Source organism: Dunckerocampus dactyliophorus, chromosome 14 (assembly GCF_027744805.1).
Source record: "Dunckerocampus dactyliophorus isolate RoL2022-P2 chromosome 14, RoL_Ddac_1.1, whole genome shotgun sequence".
NCBI lineage: Eukaryota > Metazoa > Chordata > Actinopteri > Syngnathiformes > Syngnathidae > Dunckerocampus > Dunckerocampus dactyliophorus.
In genome coordinates this window covers 1,484,803-1,505,333 of record NC_072832.1, presented here as the reverse complement: position 1 = coordinate 1,505,333, position 20,531 = coordinate 1,484,803, and the positions used below count along the sequence as shown (strand labels likewise).

Genomic DNA, 20,531 nt, shown 5'->3' with positions numbered 1-20,531 from the left:
TTTTTTAATATCCCTTTTTTAATAGCCTTTAATATCCCATAATATTATTAGTTCCACAAACTGCAGCTTTATTTTGTAGACTATTATGACATTAAAAAATAACATTTTTCTTGAATATTTCAACTCTATGCTACTAAAATGACGTTACTGTTCCTCATGCTATTACGAGTTTATTCTCCGAAAACTCTTACTTTTTGCTCTTAATAGTTTGACTTTATTTTTTCATTTCTAATGTTTTTTTTAATTGATCAGCTATTTCAACCTTCTTTTTGTAAATTTTCTTCTCGTAATTCTGAATTTATTCCCATAATAGTTTGACTTTATTCTCCACAACCAAATTTGACAAAAACGACAACTTTATTAGTTGTTTTTTGTTTCTAATAATATTATGAATTTAAAAAAAAAACTTCTTTCTTTAATATTTCAACTTTATGCAACTGCAATGACGTTATTTTTCCTCTTACCGTTTTTTTCTTTTTTCTCTCAATATTTTGACTTTTTCTTGTAAAATTCCTGCTGGTTTTTCCATTTTTGGTTGTTTTTTTTTTGTTTTCCAGATCTTGAATAATTTTAGAAAGCTCTGCAGGGAAATGGGTCATGGCCATGGGTCGAAAATGGCCCCCGGGCCGCACTTTGGACACCCATGCTGTGTGTATGTAATGATCTATCTAACAAAAACACTTTTTTTCTATATGAACAAATGTAAGTGTATGTATTTCCATAGTGGCCGACACATCGGTCAGCAGGCTCAGCACGTGTATTTGTTATGCACATCGAGCGCAAACTCAAATACAGTAAATGCGTTGTTACTGCACACATCAGGAGTGCTTTTATTCTGAAGGTTTAACTGAGTTCACGCTCTCCCCGTGAGGAACTGTTTGTCTGCACACTCCTGTCTTGTGATCAAACGTCTTTGCTCGCTCTCGGTGTAACAGGGTGGTGGCTCTTCTGTGCACACCAAGGACAAAGAGGAAAATGTGGTGGAAAATTACAGTGACTCACGTGGAGGTTATGGCCGCCACCACCACCACAACAACAACAAAAGTACAAGCCAATGCGGTGTATTGTGTTTGGGTGTCATCCAATGAAACCATACCATACGTTTAGATGGAGAGCTGTAGGTAATACCGTGTACGCATCGAAGAGTACGTTTAACAGGTACATGCAGTGCACGGGTCAGAAAGGAACCACGTGGCTTCTATCGCTTGTTGCAACATGCAGCGACCTCAGGCGCTGATATGCATCTCACGGCTACGTAGCATCTGACAATAAAGACGATAGCCTCAGCTGACTTACATACGCTGCTCGCCTGACCATGGAAGACGATGTCATATGCGGCGTAATGATGTCATACCTCAAAAGGCCGGGCACAATTCACACATTCCATGATTTCGAAGCCGTAAAGCCAAAACAGAAATAGTCCGTGCCAGGGTCAACCTGTCGCCTTTATGGGCAGTACAAGCCAGATTGAAATTAAATGAAAGCATCTTAAAGGGACCGCATGCAACTCGCTCCAAATTACATGTTTACTGTTGCATAAAAACATAAAAACTTTTCGTTCGGCCTGTCCGAACCGTAATCCGTGGCACGTACGCACACACAAAAGCAAATCTCACAGAGGCAAACAACAATCTGCAGTCGTGTCATTACGACGAGCTAAACATTCAACGATCGCTAACGTTAGTAGCTAAACTTGGCTAAATCGCTATCATTAGCTGACGACAAACAAAGCTAGAGCGTGTGTGCATGTGCTTTATGTCTTACGTAATCAAAGCAGGAAGAGGCATGATGTAACGCTAGCAGCACGTTTCAATGTTTGCGCCCTCTCGGCAGCTGGAGGAACCCGCTGCGAACAGTAACTTCAAAACGCAAAAACAATCAAAGACCAGTCGCTAAGGTTGTGTTGTGTCACCGCTATTGCACTGTTTAACTGTCACGCAAGTGTAAAAAGAAGTTAACTGCTGTGCAAACGTTAAAAAATACTGTTGCACTCTGCTCTCGTTTTGTCTGCGAAACATGTAGCGCTAGTGCTACATGCTAACGCTATGAGAATGGCTTAGTGTTCGTCCTAGCACCCAGCAACATTGCTGTATATTCTCTGCCTGGGGGGAGTTAAAGTGAAAAGCGGCAGTCGGCAGCGGCTCTCCCAAAGTCTGCCACGCACAATAAGGAGAGCAGACGGTCTCTCTATGTTGCTGTTGTCAATCAATGCGCCCAGGAAGGATGCTTTAAATAACCAAAATACTGCAAAATACTTGAAATATTACACGTTATCATGAATGCGCCAGTCACTCCATGGTCACATGTGTAGAAAACCATAAAACCTTTTTGGAGGTGTTTTTTTAATAGAGGACTCTATAGGCGGAACTCGTGCGAGCAGTTGTTCTCTATTTGGAACGCACAGGAAAGAGAAAGATGCGTTCATGTCTCACATAAGGATTGTGGATGATGGGCAAAATTCCAACCAAAAAGTGCAGTTGTAGTCGCAGCACGTCGCACATATCTGTTTTTCTGCCACTTGAGAGACTTTTGTTCCCTCTGCCGGCACGGAGGTTGTGTTTTTGCCGGCGTTTGTCTGTTTGTGTTCAAAATGACTTGAAAAGTTCTGAATGGATTCGGATGAAATTTTCAGGAAATGTCGGAAATGGGTTATGGAAGAACTGATTACATTATGGGAGTGATCCGGATCACTGTCTGGATCCAGGAATTTTTTAAAGGATTCTTTAACACGGTGGGATAGGACCATTTTCGGCATTTGTGCCAGAGCACTGGGGAAAAATACAGGACATGTTTCCAACAGGTTCTAGAAAATATCAAAAACTGATCCAAACAATGTGGGATAATTATTTTGGAGTGAAACACAGTACGGGGGGAACTGTGCTTCTCTAGTTCCCAATAATGTAGCCCACATTCCAAACTGTACTGCATTTATTCAACTTTTAAGGTTAGCTTCGCTTCTCTTACCGGCCGTCTTTCGGTGCTCTTGGGCCTTACATCATTGACACCCTTCTTCTTTTCCAGGCTTTTGGAGAAAATGATCACCATGGTAACGCGGCGCTCTGCTCAGGTCTCATCAGGCGGAGAAGGTGGAGGAAAAGAAGACGACGGCCATGGGCAGCCATCTTGGGTGAGGGTCCGAATTTGGGTCGACTGAAGCTTCCGCTGCCGCCGTCTCCCATCAGGCAGAAGAGTCGAGCCGATCTCTGTGAGTAGAGAGACGAGGCAATTAGCCCTCATGTTTGGGGGGTATTTTGTTATCTAATCACATGAAAAAATCACCACGCAGGTACTCAAACAATTCCACCACCTTGTTGGCATGTGACATACTAGATAGATAACACGCAGCTTGGCTCAACGTGGCCGACAAGTCAAATACTTGACTAAATGGTGCTAAATATGACTTTGTTGTGCTGACTCTGGGGTAACGTCCAACTTGTACCGTGGGAAACCGGCTAAAGCTACGCCTCATTGAACGAGACACGCTAACAAACGACAAGTGGGGAGAATGAGGGTCTCCTGTATTTACTTCTGGATGAATTTTAGAGAAGACTGAGGGCAGCAAGAAACCTGATATACGCAGTAAAGTGGAAACTGTTAAGCCGAGGTCACCACCGGTCGTACGGGAGTGACCAAAAAGCACAAGAAACAAATGTGGACTGGCCGCATGTCCAACAAACTCCACGGCTGTTTGTTTTTTTCCAGTTGCAAGACGTCCGTGCGACCAAAGTGCGTCTTTTGTACGTTTTGCTGGTGTCAGGTTTGGGCAAAATGTCAATTTGTTCGCCCACCGCACTTGCGGACTTCTACGTGTATTGAACCCTCTTCCTGCCTGTTTGGAGGCGAGAGACGAGGAAAACAGACACGCATGCCCATGGCAATATATCGAGGCGGGCAAAATGATCAAGTTCATTTTCATTTATTGTGATTAATTAATTTATTTATTAACTGATTATCGTCCCAGGCCTAGCGCCCACGAATGAGAAATCTTGTCATGTTTTAATCTGGCCAGATCTTGTGACACCCTCGTTTTTCCAGCCAATCTTGCTCAAATTTCAAACACGTGTACTCATCAGTCCCCTAAAGGTGTGTACCAAATTTGGCGGTGATTGGGCCAAACACCCTGAAGTTTACAGCTGGTGTTTTGGAGAACGCATTGCGCCGTGTGAGAAATTTCAATGCTTCTGGGATTCAACTTTGGGGTTTAAGAACAGCTCCACCGTGTGGTGGAGGTGTGAGAAAAATAACAACACAGACAACACAGCCGGGGCGCATGTTTTGCCAAATTTTCCCCCCCTTTGTGTGCGGCACTTCAGGAGTAGATTACTTTTTTTCTGCTCTTACTCCACGCCAGTGCTGTCGGCGGCAGTCATTTTCACCACAAACTGGTTCCCTTAGACATTCCCAATCTCCTGTGTATTCCATTAAGATCAACAAAGAAAACTCATCCTTACCCTTCCATAAATTGTAATGTTTATTTTTAGTTTAAGTCATTTTGTCCAAATCCTGCGAGCAAACATCGTAATGCCACCAAAAACATGACCTACTCGGCAGGGGTAATAAAACTCTAAGTAAATAGCACCACCGCCACACTTTCGGCTGTTTTACTCCAAAAGGTTTCTTTAAATAACAGGCCAGGCAGTCAAATAGAAAACGTGTGCTGATTTTATGAGGGAGCTTTGCTTTTTTTCCCGGACACAGTACAGCATGCATGTCTCGTACGGCAGTGAAACACTGAGCATACAGAACATCCCCATGCAGGCAGGTGACAAATTCAAAGGAAAGGAAAACAAGGTGTGTTTTAGTGTGGCTTGGCATACATTCTTCCAGGCCATGAGGTCTCTACCGGAGCTATGAGCACCATTCTTCCAAAAGAGAGTTCCTCGTGTGATGTTTTGATGATGCTGGTGTAGCGACAGCTGCCTCATCCTTTCCCACAAGGTTTTTTTTTCCATTAATTAAAACTTTTACACGGGCCAAATGAGTACTTTCTTAACCTGACTAAATTGCTTCCTTGTCTGAACATGTGGCGAACTAAACATGGTGGAATCATTTAGCTAGCCGGGGAAAAGGAGGTACGGCTGAAGATGTGGTCACCTGAGCGGTAAAAGGAGCAACAACTGTATGGAAGTGTGGTCGTTTGATGCACATGCAGTGGAATTGAAGTCTGCACCCCTCAGACTGGCTGACTGGCGTCGACATAAGACATCAGGAGACTGGGTGATGATAAAGGATTTTTAAACCAGTTTGTTGACATCGTTTTCCTCCACTTGTGCATATTTTTATTTAGAATTGCCTGTTTTCATATGATATTTCATACTCGTACCTACATTTCGTTGCATGTCTTCACCTCAATGACAGTAAAGCTTTCATGCATACACAAACCTTCCTTCCGGTGGCTAACAATCTAAGAACACACATAAAATGTGTGCATTTTGTTTGAAGCCTACTTTGCAGTGGATAGGAAGTCACTGCACGTTCTCATACTGTGTAACTGGACGGTACTTATAGGTTTTAGTAGGCCTCACGAGACGACACGATGCACGGGCTTGGGTCCACGAGAACGAGACGAGATGAGACTTCAACATTGATTTTTAAAAAAAGTACAAAGAAAAAATATGACTGGACGACAAACTTTTTTATTTCACGGAGTCACAAAACGATGCGGCTTTGTTTTGAAATGTTTCTCACCCTACAAATTGACGCGAAATGATATTATTGTCAGCATTTTTGACATCAAATCATCCACTGTTGTATTATAATAAGAATAATTAATCATATAATGATGCGGTATTTCCTTTAATATGTCGTCTTTCACTCTGTAGAGTTGTGGAATTTACGTTTGTGACGTGCATTTTCGCGGACTCTGTCATTTTTTGAAATGCTGGCTTTTGAACTTTATTAAAGAGCAGCATTTCTTTTGCAATGACTTTCTGTCAACACAAACGATTCCATGCTGTTCCATTTGTCTTGACTTTGCCGACTCTTTTATTCTCTGTCATTTACAACTTTACTCTCATAATATTGCGACTTTTTCTCGTAAATTTATGACTTTATTCTCGTGAATTTACAATTTTTATTCTTGTAAACTTACCACTTGATTCTCTTAATATTAAGACTTTTTCCCGTAAATTTACGTCTTTATTCTCGAAACATTACGACTTTTTTCTACAAGAATAATGTTGTAAATTTGCTACTTTTATTCTCTGAAATTTACAACTTTATTCGCATAAGATTGCAACTTTTTTCTCGTAAATTTATGACTCTATTCTCGTGAGTTTACAACTTTTATTCTTGTAAACATACCACTTTATTCTAATAATATTCTGACTTTTTCTTGTAAATTTACGTCTTTGTTCTCGTAATATTACGACTTTTTTCTACAAGAATAATGTCGTACATTTACGACTTTTATTCTCAGAAATTTACAACTTTATACTTGGAAATTTACAACTTTTATTCTTGGAAATTTACGACTTTATTCTCGTAATATTACGATTTCTTTTTTACGAGAATAATGTTGGAAATTTACTACTTTTATTCTTGGAAGTTTACGACTTTATTCTCGTAAAATTAAAACTGTTTTCTCATAAATTTACGACTTTATTCTCTTAATATTATGACTTTTTTTTACAAGAATAATGTCGGAAATGTACTACTTTATTGTCATACTACTGTATTAAGACTTTTTTCTCAAACGTCTCAGTGAGGGATGACTGTCAGGAAGAAGGCTCGGCATCTCCATGTGTAGATTTTTTTTTTCCCCCAAGTCTGTGGGGCTAGTGGATATGTTTGAGGTGGGCGAGCTGGTTTTGTTTCCTTTTGCGTTACCACCACTTTCGAATAAATTCTGCAATACTGGCTCGTTTGTGTTGATGGGCTCACCTTGCTCGTTCATATTCCCACATCCTAACTTCTATTATTCTACTGCAGTGGTTCTCAATTTTTTCTATCATGCCCCCCAGGGGAAATTTGTATAGAAGTACCATTGAGAAGCTGATAATGTGAATTGATTCATCTGTACAACCACTTTATGAGCAGGAATGGCATTAACACACCTGCCAACCTTGAAGACATTTTATGGTAGTGCTCCCCCTGCCTCTCACCACCCCTTACACCCCCCCCCACCCCAGGCCTTTAGCCTTCGGCTGCAGGAATAGTTGCGGTGACCTCAGGCTCCAGCCTTCATTTGCTGACCGCCAATTAGAGAGCACGTTTCAGATCCCCCTGACCCCCCCAATCAAGTGAACACGAGGCTAATGGCTCTTCCAGGCCTCAGTGTGATTCTGGCTGTGTAACATGTGGTTACGTGTGAAGTGAAGGTCGCTGCTGCACTTATACAACCCGCTGTGTGCATTGGGGGAACCAGTGAGGAAACGCGAGGATTTGTGTTACTTTTCTAAACTATAAATGTTTGACTTTGGCTAGTCCTGAACCAGCTGCCGGCATATGACTCCCATTATCTCCATTTATCCTGGAGAGTCAGTGGAGCACAACTGGGCCTCTTGCAGGAAGAGACGGGCTGGTACGCTTTCTTGTTGGGAGTTAAGACGGGAATGTTCTTGTTGATGACTGTGAGATTACTTTTGCTGATTAGCACTGACACCTAAGCAAAGCGAATGGGGGTTTAGTGTGGGTGTTGAAGAGAGTAGGGGAGCGTGGCGTTTCCGTGCAAGGAGTTACTCCTTTTGTGTGCGACTGGACATTCACGCAGTGTTTATGCTAGCAGGGGGGTCATGGGAGAGGGCAGAGTATGAATTAGACCAAGCCCCGAGCCGTGCTTACTTAATGAAGCGGCTTCTCATGATGGAGAAACCAGAAACCTGATGGTGAAAGAAGTGGAGCGAGCTGGTACTCCACTGTTGACCGATCACAACAGCTACAGTGATATCCCAGTCCAATGGCATCACATGGTATAGGAGCGAAACTGACCAGACAACGCACAAGTCAAGGGGAGCACCACAACGTCATCTACAGTTTGTAATGGGGTGCCTAATTATTTTACGTGACTGCATAGATCAGGGGTGTCCGAATTTTTTCCACCGAGAGCCACATGAAAAAAGGATGCAAGGGCCACTTTGATATTTTGTAAAGCAACACATGTAGATTAGCTAAGAAGGTACATACTTATATCAAGAATAAACAGCTTTGTGTTGTGATAAACTGTTGGTAAAAAATATATTATTACGTAATAATAATTGCGTATTATTACCCTCATTTCTGGTGTATAAGCCGCTACTTTTTCTCATGCTTTGAACCCTGCAGCTTGTTCAGTCATGCGGCTAATGGCTAAAGCTACATTTCCCATGATGCTTTGAGTGCAGCTTCAGGAAGTAGTGACATGGATGAGTGAAGTGGAAACCAGTATCACGTTTTGAAGTCTTACGCAGCGATCTCACACCTTAAGTAAGTTTGATCAAGTGTAGAATTACTACAGCTTCTGTTTGGACTACTTGAACCAAGCGTCCGCTATCACCGGCGGGTTTTGAAAGGCTGGACTGAATGAAGACGATAGCACAACCTAAATGGCTAGTTTGCTTCGAGACAACGAAGAGCGACAACGAAAGAAAGAGATAGAGAGAGAGAGAGAGAGAGACTGACAAAGTGTGTGACGAAGGAATTCTGAGGTTATTCAATTGTGATGGTTGTCAAGACCACTTGAGTTGGTTTAGTTGAGTTGGTTTTAGTTCCCAGGAGGAGGAGGAGGAGGAGGAGGATGGCAATGAATGACTTTTCTGGTAGGCTACTGTTTAGCCATGTTACAACGCACTGTTCAGTACTGTTCAGCCATGTTACAACGCACTGTTCAGTACTGTTCAGCCATGTTACAACGCACTGTTTGGGAAAAAAGCATTTATTTAATCAACAATTTCTCTCTAGCATCTTTCTGTGTATTAAAAATCCTATCTCACGACATGGACACTTGCAGGCTTAGAGCTGGTGTGGCATATAGTGTTTATTTACAAATCTTTTTTTGTCTTTAAGTTTAGTGGGTGGGGCTTACAAACCGGTCTATAGGAACCGTCATTTCCTATGGTCTGGAAATGACGGTAATATGAACTTCAGTCTTTGTGTCTTTTTTCCCCCACTTGTGCTGTGTTACAAATATTTCTTCTTAAATAACCTTCCTAAAACATTGTTCATAACATTATGACTCTATTCTCAGAATATTTTGACTTTATTCCCATAATGTTACCTTTTCCCCAACCTAATTTTCCAAAAATTACAACTTTAGTTTATTTTGTTTGTTTTTCAAAATATTACGACTTTAAAAAAATAAAAAAATGTCTTTAATATTTCATCTCTGCTAATAAAATTACATTATTTTGCCTAATAATGACAGGTTTATTCTCATAAAATTGCGACTTTTTTCACTTAATATTTTGAGTTTATTCTTGTCAAATTACAGCAATTACTATTGCAGCTTTCTTCTTGTAAATGTTCTTCTTATAATTATGACTTTATTCCCATAATACTTTTGCCCACAATATCATAACTTTTTACCCAACCTGATTTCCCAAAAATTACAAATGTATTTGTTATTTTTCCACATATTCTGTTATTCTCGTAAAATTACGACTTTTTCTTTTTACATAACAACTTCTTCTCTTTTCGTGCGAAATTATATTTTTAGAATGTGCCGCGGGCCAATAAAAAAAACGCACATGACCCCTGGGCTGCACTTTGGACACCTCGGTATAGATGCTGCTAGGTGATTCCACATTCAGTATGGCCTCCAATCTGATAGTCATTCCAGTCAGACTCGTGTCCACCAGGCCAGGGGGTGCAGACAGCAGCTCTTGGCTCATGAGAGCCAGTGACTAGGAAGGGCACTAGAAAAGGGCAGCTAAGATAATGTGGCTCCTTGCCCAAGCTGTGATTTGTGCAGGCAGATGAATAGAAGCCTATTTGGGGCCCCCGCAAAGCTCTCTGATGGGGTGTTTAGTGTCCATCACCGATTGGCTCGGGCTACTGCATACTTGTGCCAAGCGCGTCTGGTGTCAAGACTTTGAACGGTGGCAGCGACCAGGAAAGTAAAAGAAATAGATCATTGTATCGTAATAAAGCACTCAGGAGAATTTAGAGATGTTGGAACCAAGGTCCAATACCCCTGAGGTTGTACAATATGTAACCAAATCTAGTCATATTATTTTTAATGGGACGGGAGATTGGAGGAATCCGTCTCTGAATGTTACGGACTCCTGTTTTCATGGAAGTGTTGTTACAGAGGTCGGCAGAGGTCCCACAGCTGACCTCATAGTACAGGAAACTAGTTGAGACTGAATCGACAGCACCTCTGCTGGTTCTTTTCTTGAAATACATATATACATAGAAGCGTCTTAGCACATCTACACTCAAAGTGGCCATCCTTTCCTTTTTCAGTACGTGGCCCTCGGTAGAACATTTCCTGCCATAGAGGTTGTACTGCAGTTAAATACTGTATGCAACATGAAAGTCTGACTTTTCTTTGGCAACATGCTGGTTGTAGTTGTCATGGAATGAAAGTAAGGCCAAATCGCTGTTTCTTTGTAGGCACAAAAGCGGGAGGCATTATTTACTTCAAAGTCTGCACGGTGGATCGTCCATTCATGCTGAACTCGCCGCCACCCCGCTCGCCAGCAGCGAGGCGGAGGTCATAAAAATGGTCCACGAGAGGTCAAGACATACCATTGAAGACTCGGCCCATCACCCCTAGTGTCCGCTGGCCCGGGGTGGGGGTGGACAGTGAGCAGAAGCACCATCACATTACTCCTTCTTCACAAGTGAACAATGAGGCTCGAAGCATTTTTACTCGTCATTTAATCAGTTGCGTCAAAGGTGGAGCTTTTAGATCCTCGCCTTAAAAAGTCCTGCTGTTCTCTGTTCTCAGTGCTGAGCAATCAATAAGAACACTTCCCCCTGTGCTCATGACTGTAAGATGTGACACGAAGGCTCATTTCTTACATGTCTAACATTTGGACTCGCTCGAGTGGCTAAAACACCTCTCAGTACGATGTCGTGCGGCGAACTGTGCAGACTGTCATGTGCTGCTGATGAGTTTTTGTCTAATCTTACTTAACATGACAGTTTCTACGTGTCACCAGTGCATGTCTGCAGAAATTCGAGTGCCTCCCCATGGCAACCAAACAAAAAAACAGTGGACAACAATGAAAACTTGTGGTGTGATTAATGCAGGAATCCCGCCCGAAAGAAACAAATGCTAACATCTACGTTGCATCGGTGTTTCTTACAGGAAACCGGGCCGTGCAACCGGGTCTGCGTATGGTGGCTAGCAACCTGCAAACGCAACACAGGCCCCTCTGTGCGGTGTGTTATGTATTCAGGGTCGCGACCCCTGTCTCAGACCGGCGACTTATTCAGCTGAAATGCTGACATGCTTGACAGGCGCAAGATCAGGTGTTTCACTTTGAGCACAAAAAGTTATATGAGGGGGGCCCCCCTTTCCCCTGACGCAGTGACCCTCTCATGCCTCCATACACCAGGTCCCCCCCCCGCTAATTACACTGCCTCCATTCCTCGCTATGAGTCTTTGCCTTTCCGCCCGTGGTTTCCGTCATTATCCGTGAGTGGCTGTTGCGTGCACACCAACCAGAGCCCTTAAATCTGTCGGGGGTACGTTTACATGGGAGTTCCTGCCCGGGCCAGTGACTGCCTGCAATTTCACAGCTCTAAAAGTGGCAGCGCGCCTACACGCTGCAAGCCAGCGCCACAAACAACAACTAACAAGCATTTTTAAAAAATAACCTTGCAGAAGTTACATAAGCCGACGTTTAGGCCGTGGTTGTGTGTAATCCTAAGTGAGAAGGCGTTTGGGGAAACCATAGGCAGCATTCCATCGCTCCATTCATTCACGAGGGGGCTCGGCTACAGCCCCTCTGACTGCACGCCATTGTGAGTGGAACAAGACAGATGTGTTTATGAAGGCTGGGAACTTTCTGTGTGCAGTTTGCATGTTCTTTCTGTCTTGCTGGCTTCCTCCCAGAGGCCAATAAAATCCAGCAACACGTTACAAAGGAACCCATTTACATCAACATGGACATCAGCTGTTGTCGACGTAACGCAAACTAGCCATTGCTTGTACATCACTCGTGACTTTGGCCAGAGACAAAAGGAGAATTTGTATTTGTATTTGTACTTTATTTATCCCACAGCGGGGAAATTCACTTGTTACAGCAGCAAGCGGGATGGAATGGGAGGTAAGAAAGGATTTTTAACCAGTTTGTTGGCATCGTTGTTCTCCATTTGGGTTGTTTTCTTTCAGGTTGCTAGCATGCTAGCACGGTATGACCTGAAGGGCGGGTTCGTAATTAAGTGGCCTGTTTTCAACTTTGTTCGTGAGTTACGTCGCCACGGTTACACAGACAGGGACACACTATTAATAGCACACTACCCACCATCGACGCCTATCCAGTGGGGCGTCACGAGATCTCGCAAGATTAAAACGTGACGAGAAGTCTCGCGATAATAAATTAATTAATTATTCACACCGTAAATGAAAATCAACTCCATAATTTTGCCGGCCACAATATATTGCCGGGTGGTATGGGCGTCTGTTTTCCTCGCCTCTCGTCTCCAAACAGGCAGGAATAAGGTTCACTCTGTGTTTGTTTTCAGCCCCTTGGCGCGTTTGCTCTATGAAACAAAGGCTTGAACGAAGTGAGCCCTCTTGTCAGTCATACAGTGTCTATCTCTGTGAGGGGAGGCAGGGCCCCTTGCATACACGCAGCACAGGAGTGTTGTCTCATGAGGAGCAATGCAAGGTAACAGACGTGGACGAGCCAGTATGGAGAATTTGTGGTGGCAACAAAAGGATATATACTGTATATACATATAGTGTATTTACATATATGCATATATTTAATTATTATTAACATTATATATTATAACATTGGTGGTTCATTTGGTCTCAAAAAAATGTTGACAATAATCGTTGATATAATAATTTGGGGGACAGTAATAAACATTTCAAAATGCACCTGCATTGTTTTGTGACTCAATTCAATTCAAAGTCTGTTTGTCCAGTATGTATTTATTACATGTTTTTTCATTGTACTTTTCTTAAAAATACAGTAACATTAAAATCTCATCTCGTCTCGTGGACCCAATCTCGTGTATCGTCTCGTGAAACACCGACTATCCAGTGATATAACGTGTGGGGGCGTTAGTTGCGGCAGAATAAGAAGCATTACCTGATTTTTATGTCAATACCGGGCCAATAATACTGGTAGGCCGATATTATCGAACATCCCTAGGAAATTCCTTATAATAATAATAATAATAATAATAATAATAATGATGGCTAATACAGTCAGAGCATGCAGGAAGGCGGGTCTTAAACAGAAACGCACAGAGGTGGTAAGAATACATGCAGACTGATGATTTTGTAGCTGAAAAAAGTAGACGTCCATGTATAAAAGGCATTTTAGTGGTCGTGTACAGGAAAATGGATTATTGCCCATACTGCGTATTTCAGTTGAGGATTTCTTCGTATCGCTAAGTTTCCAGCTTTCAACGTTTCCTTCACAAATATCTGACCCCTAGACTTTCTCTGCTGTATCGGTCGCAGTAGGACAGTACGCTTTGAGTACCGCGTTGCGTTTCTCGCGCACATCTGACCAGGGTTCACCAAACTGTTAGTGCAATGTGGTGTACGACGTATGTAAAAATGCCGTACCTGTTAGAAGTCAAGAAGTGATAAGATTGTGTGGCGGCTTGTTCAGGAACAAAAACAATTTAAAGAGCGGAGAAGTTGAAAGCTTAAATATTTTGGTTATATAAACACTGGCAAAAGACCTTTCTAATCCAGCACTTTGTTGATCTCTTCATCTCCCTTTGGCGAGATCAGCACTTGCAAATCTCCTTGCCGCAGCTGCTTTTTTCACTTTTTGTCTGCTACAGCACCTGCAGGTGTATGTAAAACCGACATGCAAATCTCTACCAAACTGCTAAGAGTCCCTGAGACACACGTACGTCGTCTGCACACGTACTCCTCCCTCAAGTTTGGGCGTGCAAAGGAAAATAAGGCCACCGTTTGGAGGGAGCATCTTGCAAATAAAATGTCAAATGATTTGAATGACGAAAGGCTATTGCGGGGAACTGTGAAGGAACAGCACAAAAACAATTGCATAACCGGCGGAGAACAGGTTCTACGGTGTGCGTCTGCTGCAATTAGCTTGTCTGTGCCGCACAATAGCGGCTTTAATTTGTAGAGGTGCAAACAAGGGATCTGCTCAAACAAGCTCAGATGCTGTATACACAACACGCGAGTCTAACTTGTGCTGCGTGACGGCTGGAATGTACATACGACGCAGGGCAATTAACTGAAAACAGGCACTGTGGGCCAGTTATGATAGCACATTAGCTCATCTCCGCACATACAGGTTATACCAGGGGTGTCTAAAGTGTGGCCTTGGGGCCACTGCAGCATTGGAGGCCCGCAGCTTGTTTTGACTCATTTATGCAAACAACATTACGAAAGACAATAGGTCCACACTTCATCATCAGCGGGAAAAAAAGCATGCACATGAACTGGATTAGTTTTAGCCTTTTATAAACACTTTTTTAAAAATCAAATCTTTCTGTTTTCGAACAGATTTCAAATTGATTGCTTGTTTTCAGGTGCAGTGTTTCCCTTGTTTATCGTGGGGGATAGGTTCCCAAAATAGCCCACAATAAGTGAAGCAACCAACTTCATTTTCTTACAATGATATACTTGTATGTCTTCAGGCTGTAAAACCCCTCACCGTACACTTTATCCACTTTTCTCAGACAAGTAATAACATTTTCTCACATCTCTCTCTTGTTTAAACACTCACAAAACAGTTGAATTTTAATGATCAATCTTAATGATCAACACAAGAAATGATTAAGCCACTCACGCATATTTCAGTCCGGTGACCGTGCCTTTTCGTCTTGGCGCCGTTCCTCTGTACTGTCACGTTTTTGTATCCTTGTTAAACATAGTGCTGCAGACCAAGCGAAGATTCATTTACAGGCGAGCAAGCGAGCTAGCGATGACACAGGAGACACGGCGGGACGGCACGAAGGAAATTGATTGACAATGGTCTACAGTCAATCAGGACGCAGAAAACAGTGGGTGGTGCAGACAGACGAGAGAGGGAAGAGATAGACACTCAACTTCCCACAATGGAGCTCTTCTTAAAGGGCCAGGCTCAGCCGCTCACAGCGTTTATGCACTGTAATAAAACAAAAAAGAAACACAAAAAAAATCCGCGAAAGATTTTGGCTTCTTTAGTATGCGTATCAGTCTAGTAGCTGGCGAAGCAGTATGGTCATTTCCTTGATTGATTATGTGGAAAATTAACTACCAATTCATTGTTATTTTTTAAAATATTGTTTTTATACTTAAATATATTAGATATTATATTTAACCTGTATATTATTATTCATTATATTTCATGTAAAATATTCTTTATTATTTGTATTATTATTATTAAATGTAATTATGCATTGACTATTTCCTATTTAGTTGTATTTTTCATTTTATGTACCCTATATTGTATTCTTTTAATAGGCTGCGATAATCTCTATCTTTCAGAACGTTCTGAACTCCTGTAGAGTAATGCTCGCCGGAGGGTGAATCTAAGGAGGACATCAAGTTGTCCTTCCCAAGACAGCCAACTTGTTGAGACTGTGCGATGGTGCCTCTGCTGGTGGTAGACAAGTAGTGCACTATTCGTAGACACACATTTCCAGTCAAGTCTGCGCAACTGAATGCATCCGAAATGATATGTTCGACTATTATGCAAAATCCCGAGTCACGCACACGGGAATAAAGACTTTGTTGTTCATTATGCAAGATAACAAACGTCACCGCAACGCTGCATTCCGCCATTACTGCTTTGGCACATGCCCAGACGGAGGAGTGTGTTCTCAGGCTCCGAAAACGCAATAAACTAATGACTAGAATGCTACTGTTAAAAACTTGCATAAAGAAACAACACAATGGGGGCATGCTGCATTACCACGATGCTTTTCATCTTCAAGTGGGAGCCTTTTGGGGGTGGGGGGTATGTGAGAGAGTGCCTCTTTTCTTCTCCTCTCTTTTCAGGTGGGCGTCGAGTCATCAGACCCGCAAATCTGTCACGTTAACAAGGAGGGCACACATGGAGCAAATGCACGAGAAGAAGAGTCAGGGCGGTGTTTGCCGATAGGTTTGAGTTTCTCAGTCAAAGTTACGACTGAGAGGAAGAAAAAAAAAACTAAAATGAAGAGAGAGAAGCATGAGGACACACACACACACACACACATTACATAGACACACAAGGCATGGCAAATAAACTCTTTTCTGGTCGCTTGGCTTCAGGGCCAGAAGAGGCATGAAAGAGGCTCAGTGTGAGAGGAACAGAAAGCTAAATGACACACTGACTGTGTGAAAAACAGGAAAATAGTCAGACAGAGAAAGACAAAAAGAAACTGAGAGGGGGGGCAGATTGTGCAGAGTTGTAGAGTAGATCAGTGCCTTGCTTGGCATGCAGCTGCTTCTACGACACAATGTGCAACTTAAGCACGCACAAACACTCACACACGCACACACTCTGGGAATGCTGACTACAGAGGATAAGGATGGTTGTCCAACTTTGATTGGGTGATTGTCCTTCGTTAGCCAGCCAAACTAATTGAGACTCACTCAACGGCGCCTCTGCCGGCGGCAGCCAAGTAGCGCACTACATTTTGACCTCAAATCGCTTTGAGAGTCCTTTTTTTTTCAAAAAATTACTAAAGTTGCGCAAAACTTGAATGACGTCAGTATGCATTTAAGGCACGGGTGCCTAAAGTCTGGCCCGGGGGCCATTTGTGGCCCACAAGTGTTTTTCTTAGTGGCCTAGTCGTGGCCTACTCCCAACATAGAATTAAGCACACATCTTAATTTCACATTTAAACAATCACTGTTTGCTTTGTCGACTGTAACACATTGCTGAGGTGTAGGCCGTTTCTTCTTTACTTGCGTTTTCTTTTTGTGACGCTATCACAGGCGATGGCAAAGAGGAAAATCTGACGACTGCCATAAAAACCGGAGCTACAACTTACTGTGGCTGAATGCACACTGCAAGTCTGCGGTTGAGGTGAAGAGACTCTCCTCCCGGGCACACAGTCATCAGTCATCAAAGGTCTTAAGGGTAAACACACTATTTTTTTTATATACAACATTTGTGTATGTGATTGAGTATTTTTATTTCCTTTCATTTTCTTTTAATTGTACCATGCATATGAATGTCTTTTTACACATACAATGATAAGAATAGGGACGTCCCGATGCACATTTTTTGGCTTCTGATCCGATACGATTTTTTTGTTTTTTTAAATAGTCTTGCAGATCCGGTACCGATCCTTTTTTTTGTTTTTTAACAATAAGCTTTTGTTACAAACATGAATTTGTGGAATTGAATATGGTTATAAACGTAGCTCTTCAAAGCATTACAAATAATGCAACCAAAGTATTGCTGAATTGACTTTTTTATTACACAGCATGACCAACAATATTGTTTGGCTTTTGTAGCAAACCTCCAATAAAAGTCCACCCAGTAAAAGATAACATTGGAAAAAAATGAGTGTGCAAAACACATTTAGGGTAGGACTAATCATTTGACATGGTTATAGATCCATTTGTAGTGTGATTTAGAATATATGACACTTTTGACAACTCTCTTCAACGCATTAGTAATTTATTGATGGTCCCTATTATAGACAACCAGTGGTTACAGCAACACTTCCCGTGCGAGCTCCCTGCACCGTGACACAGCAGTCAGGGCACAGTGAGTGTGCACTTCCGCTCTAGCTACGGAGACAAATATCCAACGTGAAACTAACTTCACCACGGTAAACCGAGGTGTTGCCTTTTCTTCTTCTTGCGGGGGGCGGGTGTCGAGTGGCAACCAGCTTTAAGGCGCATTACCGCACCTACTGTGTTGGAGTGTGGCCCAGAGTTACGAACGTTATACGGCAACCAGGTCGGCCCGATCTCGTGGCGGAAGCCGATATTATCTGATCTTCAAAAATACAGCGGCCCGGCAGCCGATCCCGATCCTGAAGTTCGGATCGGGACATCCTAGTTAAGAATGTTAAAGGGGTTTGCAATGCGGACAGTTTGACTCTGAAACAGATGGATTCAATTCGCTTTGGTTTCTATGTTTTTGTGGCCCAGCGGCCATAAATGGACATGTTTAACATATTCCAAGCTCAAATTCAAGCACCTTCTAAGCACGTTGGCACCTCACAGCCATGACAAACTACACAGTAGTCAAAGTGCACTTTATCTTTATTCTAAGACATGCTTTTATGCTATAAACATCTACTTTAGCACTGTATCCAAATGTATTCAAGCACTTTTCAATGCGGCATTCAAATTCAAGCGTTGTCAATAAGAAGTCCCCGTGGGAACTTTTGCAGTCAAAGCCTCCGGTAGCAGCACTCTTGCAACATCAGTTTGCATGATAGTGTGACAGCAGGAAATGCAAAAGCGGGCCATACTGTATATTATTGTGAATATGTCTGAACAGGTTCCTTATAAGGTGAACCGGTATGTGCTCCTCTGACATGATTCGAGGACACTTCCAGAGCAGTAAATCAAACCGTGAGAGTGGAGCGCACGCACACGCACACACACACACTCCCAGGTATTCCCCATTAGGGTGCCCTGCTGGTGCTAAACCAGTTTTTTGTTTAAGGTGTCCACAGAGATCAACCAAGCCGCCATGCAACAGTAGAGAAGGGCAAAACAGGCGACTTCCTGGCCCACAGAATAAAAGGAACTTGCAATCATCAGTCATCATCATCATTTGAAGTGCATTGCACGCTAGCGTTGCTATTTGAAAGCAAAAAGCATTCAACCTGTTTAACATGTACAGTTATCAGTGTACGCTAACACACTTTCAAACAGGAAGCTGTCCCGCCTGTGTTCCAGCTCTGATGCTCCCTGCAAAACTTGAAAAAAAAAAAGGGTTGGTCAACCTGGTCCCTCCATTTTGTCAGCGCTGTTGACTTCTAAGCCTGCTGTGTAAAGGTTTCATGTTAAAATAATCATTCAAAAATAAACATGTAATGTAAATCCTTTCAAACAAAAGGCACAATTTTCCCCTTTGCTGTTCAGTCACAGAGTGAAGTCCGGATAAGTCAACCCAGCAACTTTCCAGAGCTGTAACAGAGGCGGAATGACGTCTGTGTGAAAGCATCTTCTCAGTGCTTAAACTAGAGTGTGCAGTTAACACCGACACTTGGTGCTCCAGCCAGCTTGTTGCTGTCCGACAAGTAGCTTATACTTTACACTTAGCAGGGTTCTGTGTGAAAGGCTGGACGGTGTTCTCTGAGCTATAAAATGCATAAAAATGCTATAAAAAAAAAAACACTGACTGGGCATTTAATACTTGTTTTATGGTGGTGACAGTTTGACCGTGGAACAGACTCATTCTATTTCCCTTCTTCCAACAGGAACAATAGATAGATACTGGAGATAGTCCTTACCACTGTGCATCTTAAAAGTTGCATTTGAGCGTTTTAACAGCAGTTTAGGGTACAGCATATGACTCATCATAACAAATGTTTATTTGACCTCAGGCCTTGCGTCCTCACTGCCCTGACAACAGAAACAAAACCCAGTGGTGTGTGCTATTGTTTCAATCTACTACGGCTCAAATGCATAATGCATAATGCTGACTTTTAGGAGTCCTAATGAGGAGTAACTAATGGCTGTCACCAGAGGAAGCAAACATGCAATGTGCGGTTGCAGATTGCAGGGCATCTCTTCAGCCTCTTCAACACTTTTGTTTTGTCTTGAAAAAGTGTGTGCGTGTGTGTGTGTGTGTTTGTCATACACACGAACAGCTTGATGTGTGATCGCACAGATGGTAAATGTCGAGGGACTTTAGAGCTGAGTACAGACTAACATGCAGCAACAGGTTAGCCATACATGCAACCACACAAAACACATGAATCAACTGCTTTCAGTTCACCTGAACAGGTGAAAGGCAGTATATCATGAAGCGTGTGCACACACAGCATTAGACTAAAATACACACAATAACGACCTACAGTAAACTAACATGGTTGTCGTGTTGCCTGGAAAATACAGTTTTACAATAACAGCGTTATTAACCTCATAGCTTTGCATGAGTATAGAAGCCATTTACTACCTGGCCAGCAGAGGCTCTTCCCAAGTTAGGACATCTCCATGGAGAGGGGAAAGGGAAAGTACCAGAAAAGTTCCACAGCGGTCTCAGTCGCCTGAGGAGCGAAGCAAGACTGCGAGCAGCTGAGCGCTCCAAGCTGCTTTCTCTCTCCTCTTTCCATCCTAACAATGTCCGCTTTCACGTCGACCTCGCCGGAGGGGCGGGGGAATGTCGATAAACTAGTTTCAGTTGACAGTTAACAATAACGCTTGCTAAAACAGAAGTCAAACATGTATGCAATTTAACGTAAATTAAACACGCATGTAAAACAAAGGTGAACTATTTGTGAGCAGATACGACTAAAAAAATGACAAACAGAAACATAACACCCCCGTCGAGTTGGTATGT

The 20,531-nt window shown here is 42.5% G+C and overlaps 1 protein-coding gene across 2 annotated transcripts in view; it reads right to left on the bottom strand.

The window, feature by feature from the left end:
- LOC129193822 (uncharacterized) overlaps positions 1–20,298 on the bottom strand; it is an 89,104-nt gene extending 68,806 nt beyond the window's left edge. For both annotated transcript variants that reach the window (XM_054798506.1, XM_054798505.1), the window contains exons 1-2: positions 20,148–20,298; positions 2,965–3,203 (exon numbers count right to left, since the gene is read on the bottom strand). Coding sequence is in view for 1 of the 2 variants with exons in the window: in XM_054798505.1 (XP_054654480.1) it covers positions 2,965–3,045 (81 nt within the window). In the remaining variant the exon portion in view is untranslated. The remainder of the gene's footprint in view (positions 1–2,964; positions 3,204–20,147) is intronic.
- Between the last annotated feature and the right edge of the window lie 233 nt (positions 20,299–20,531).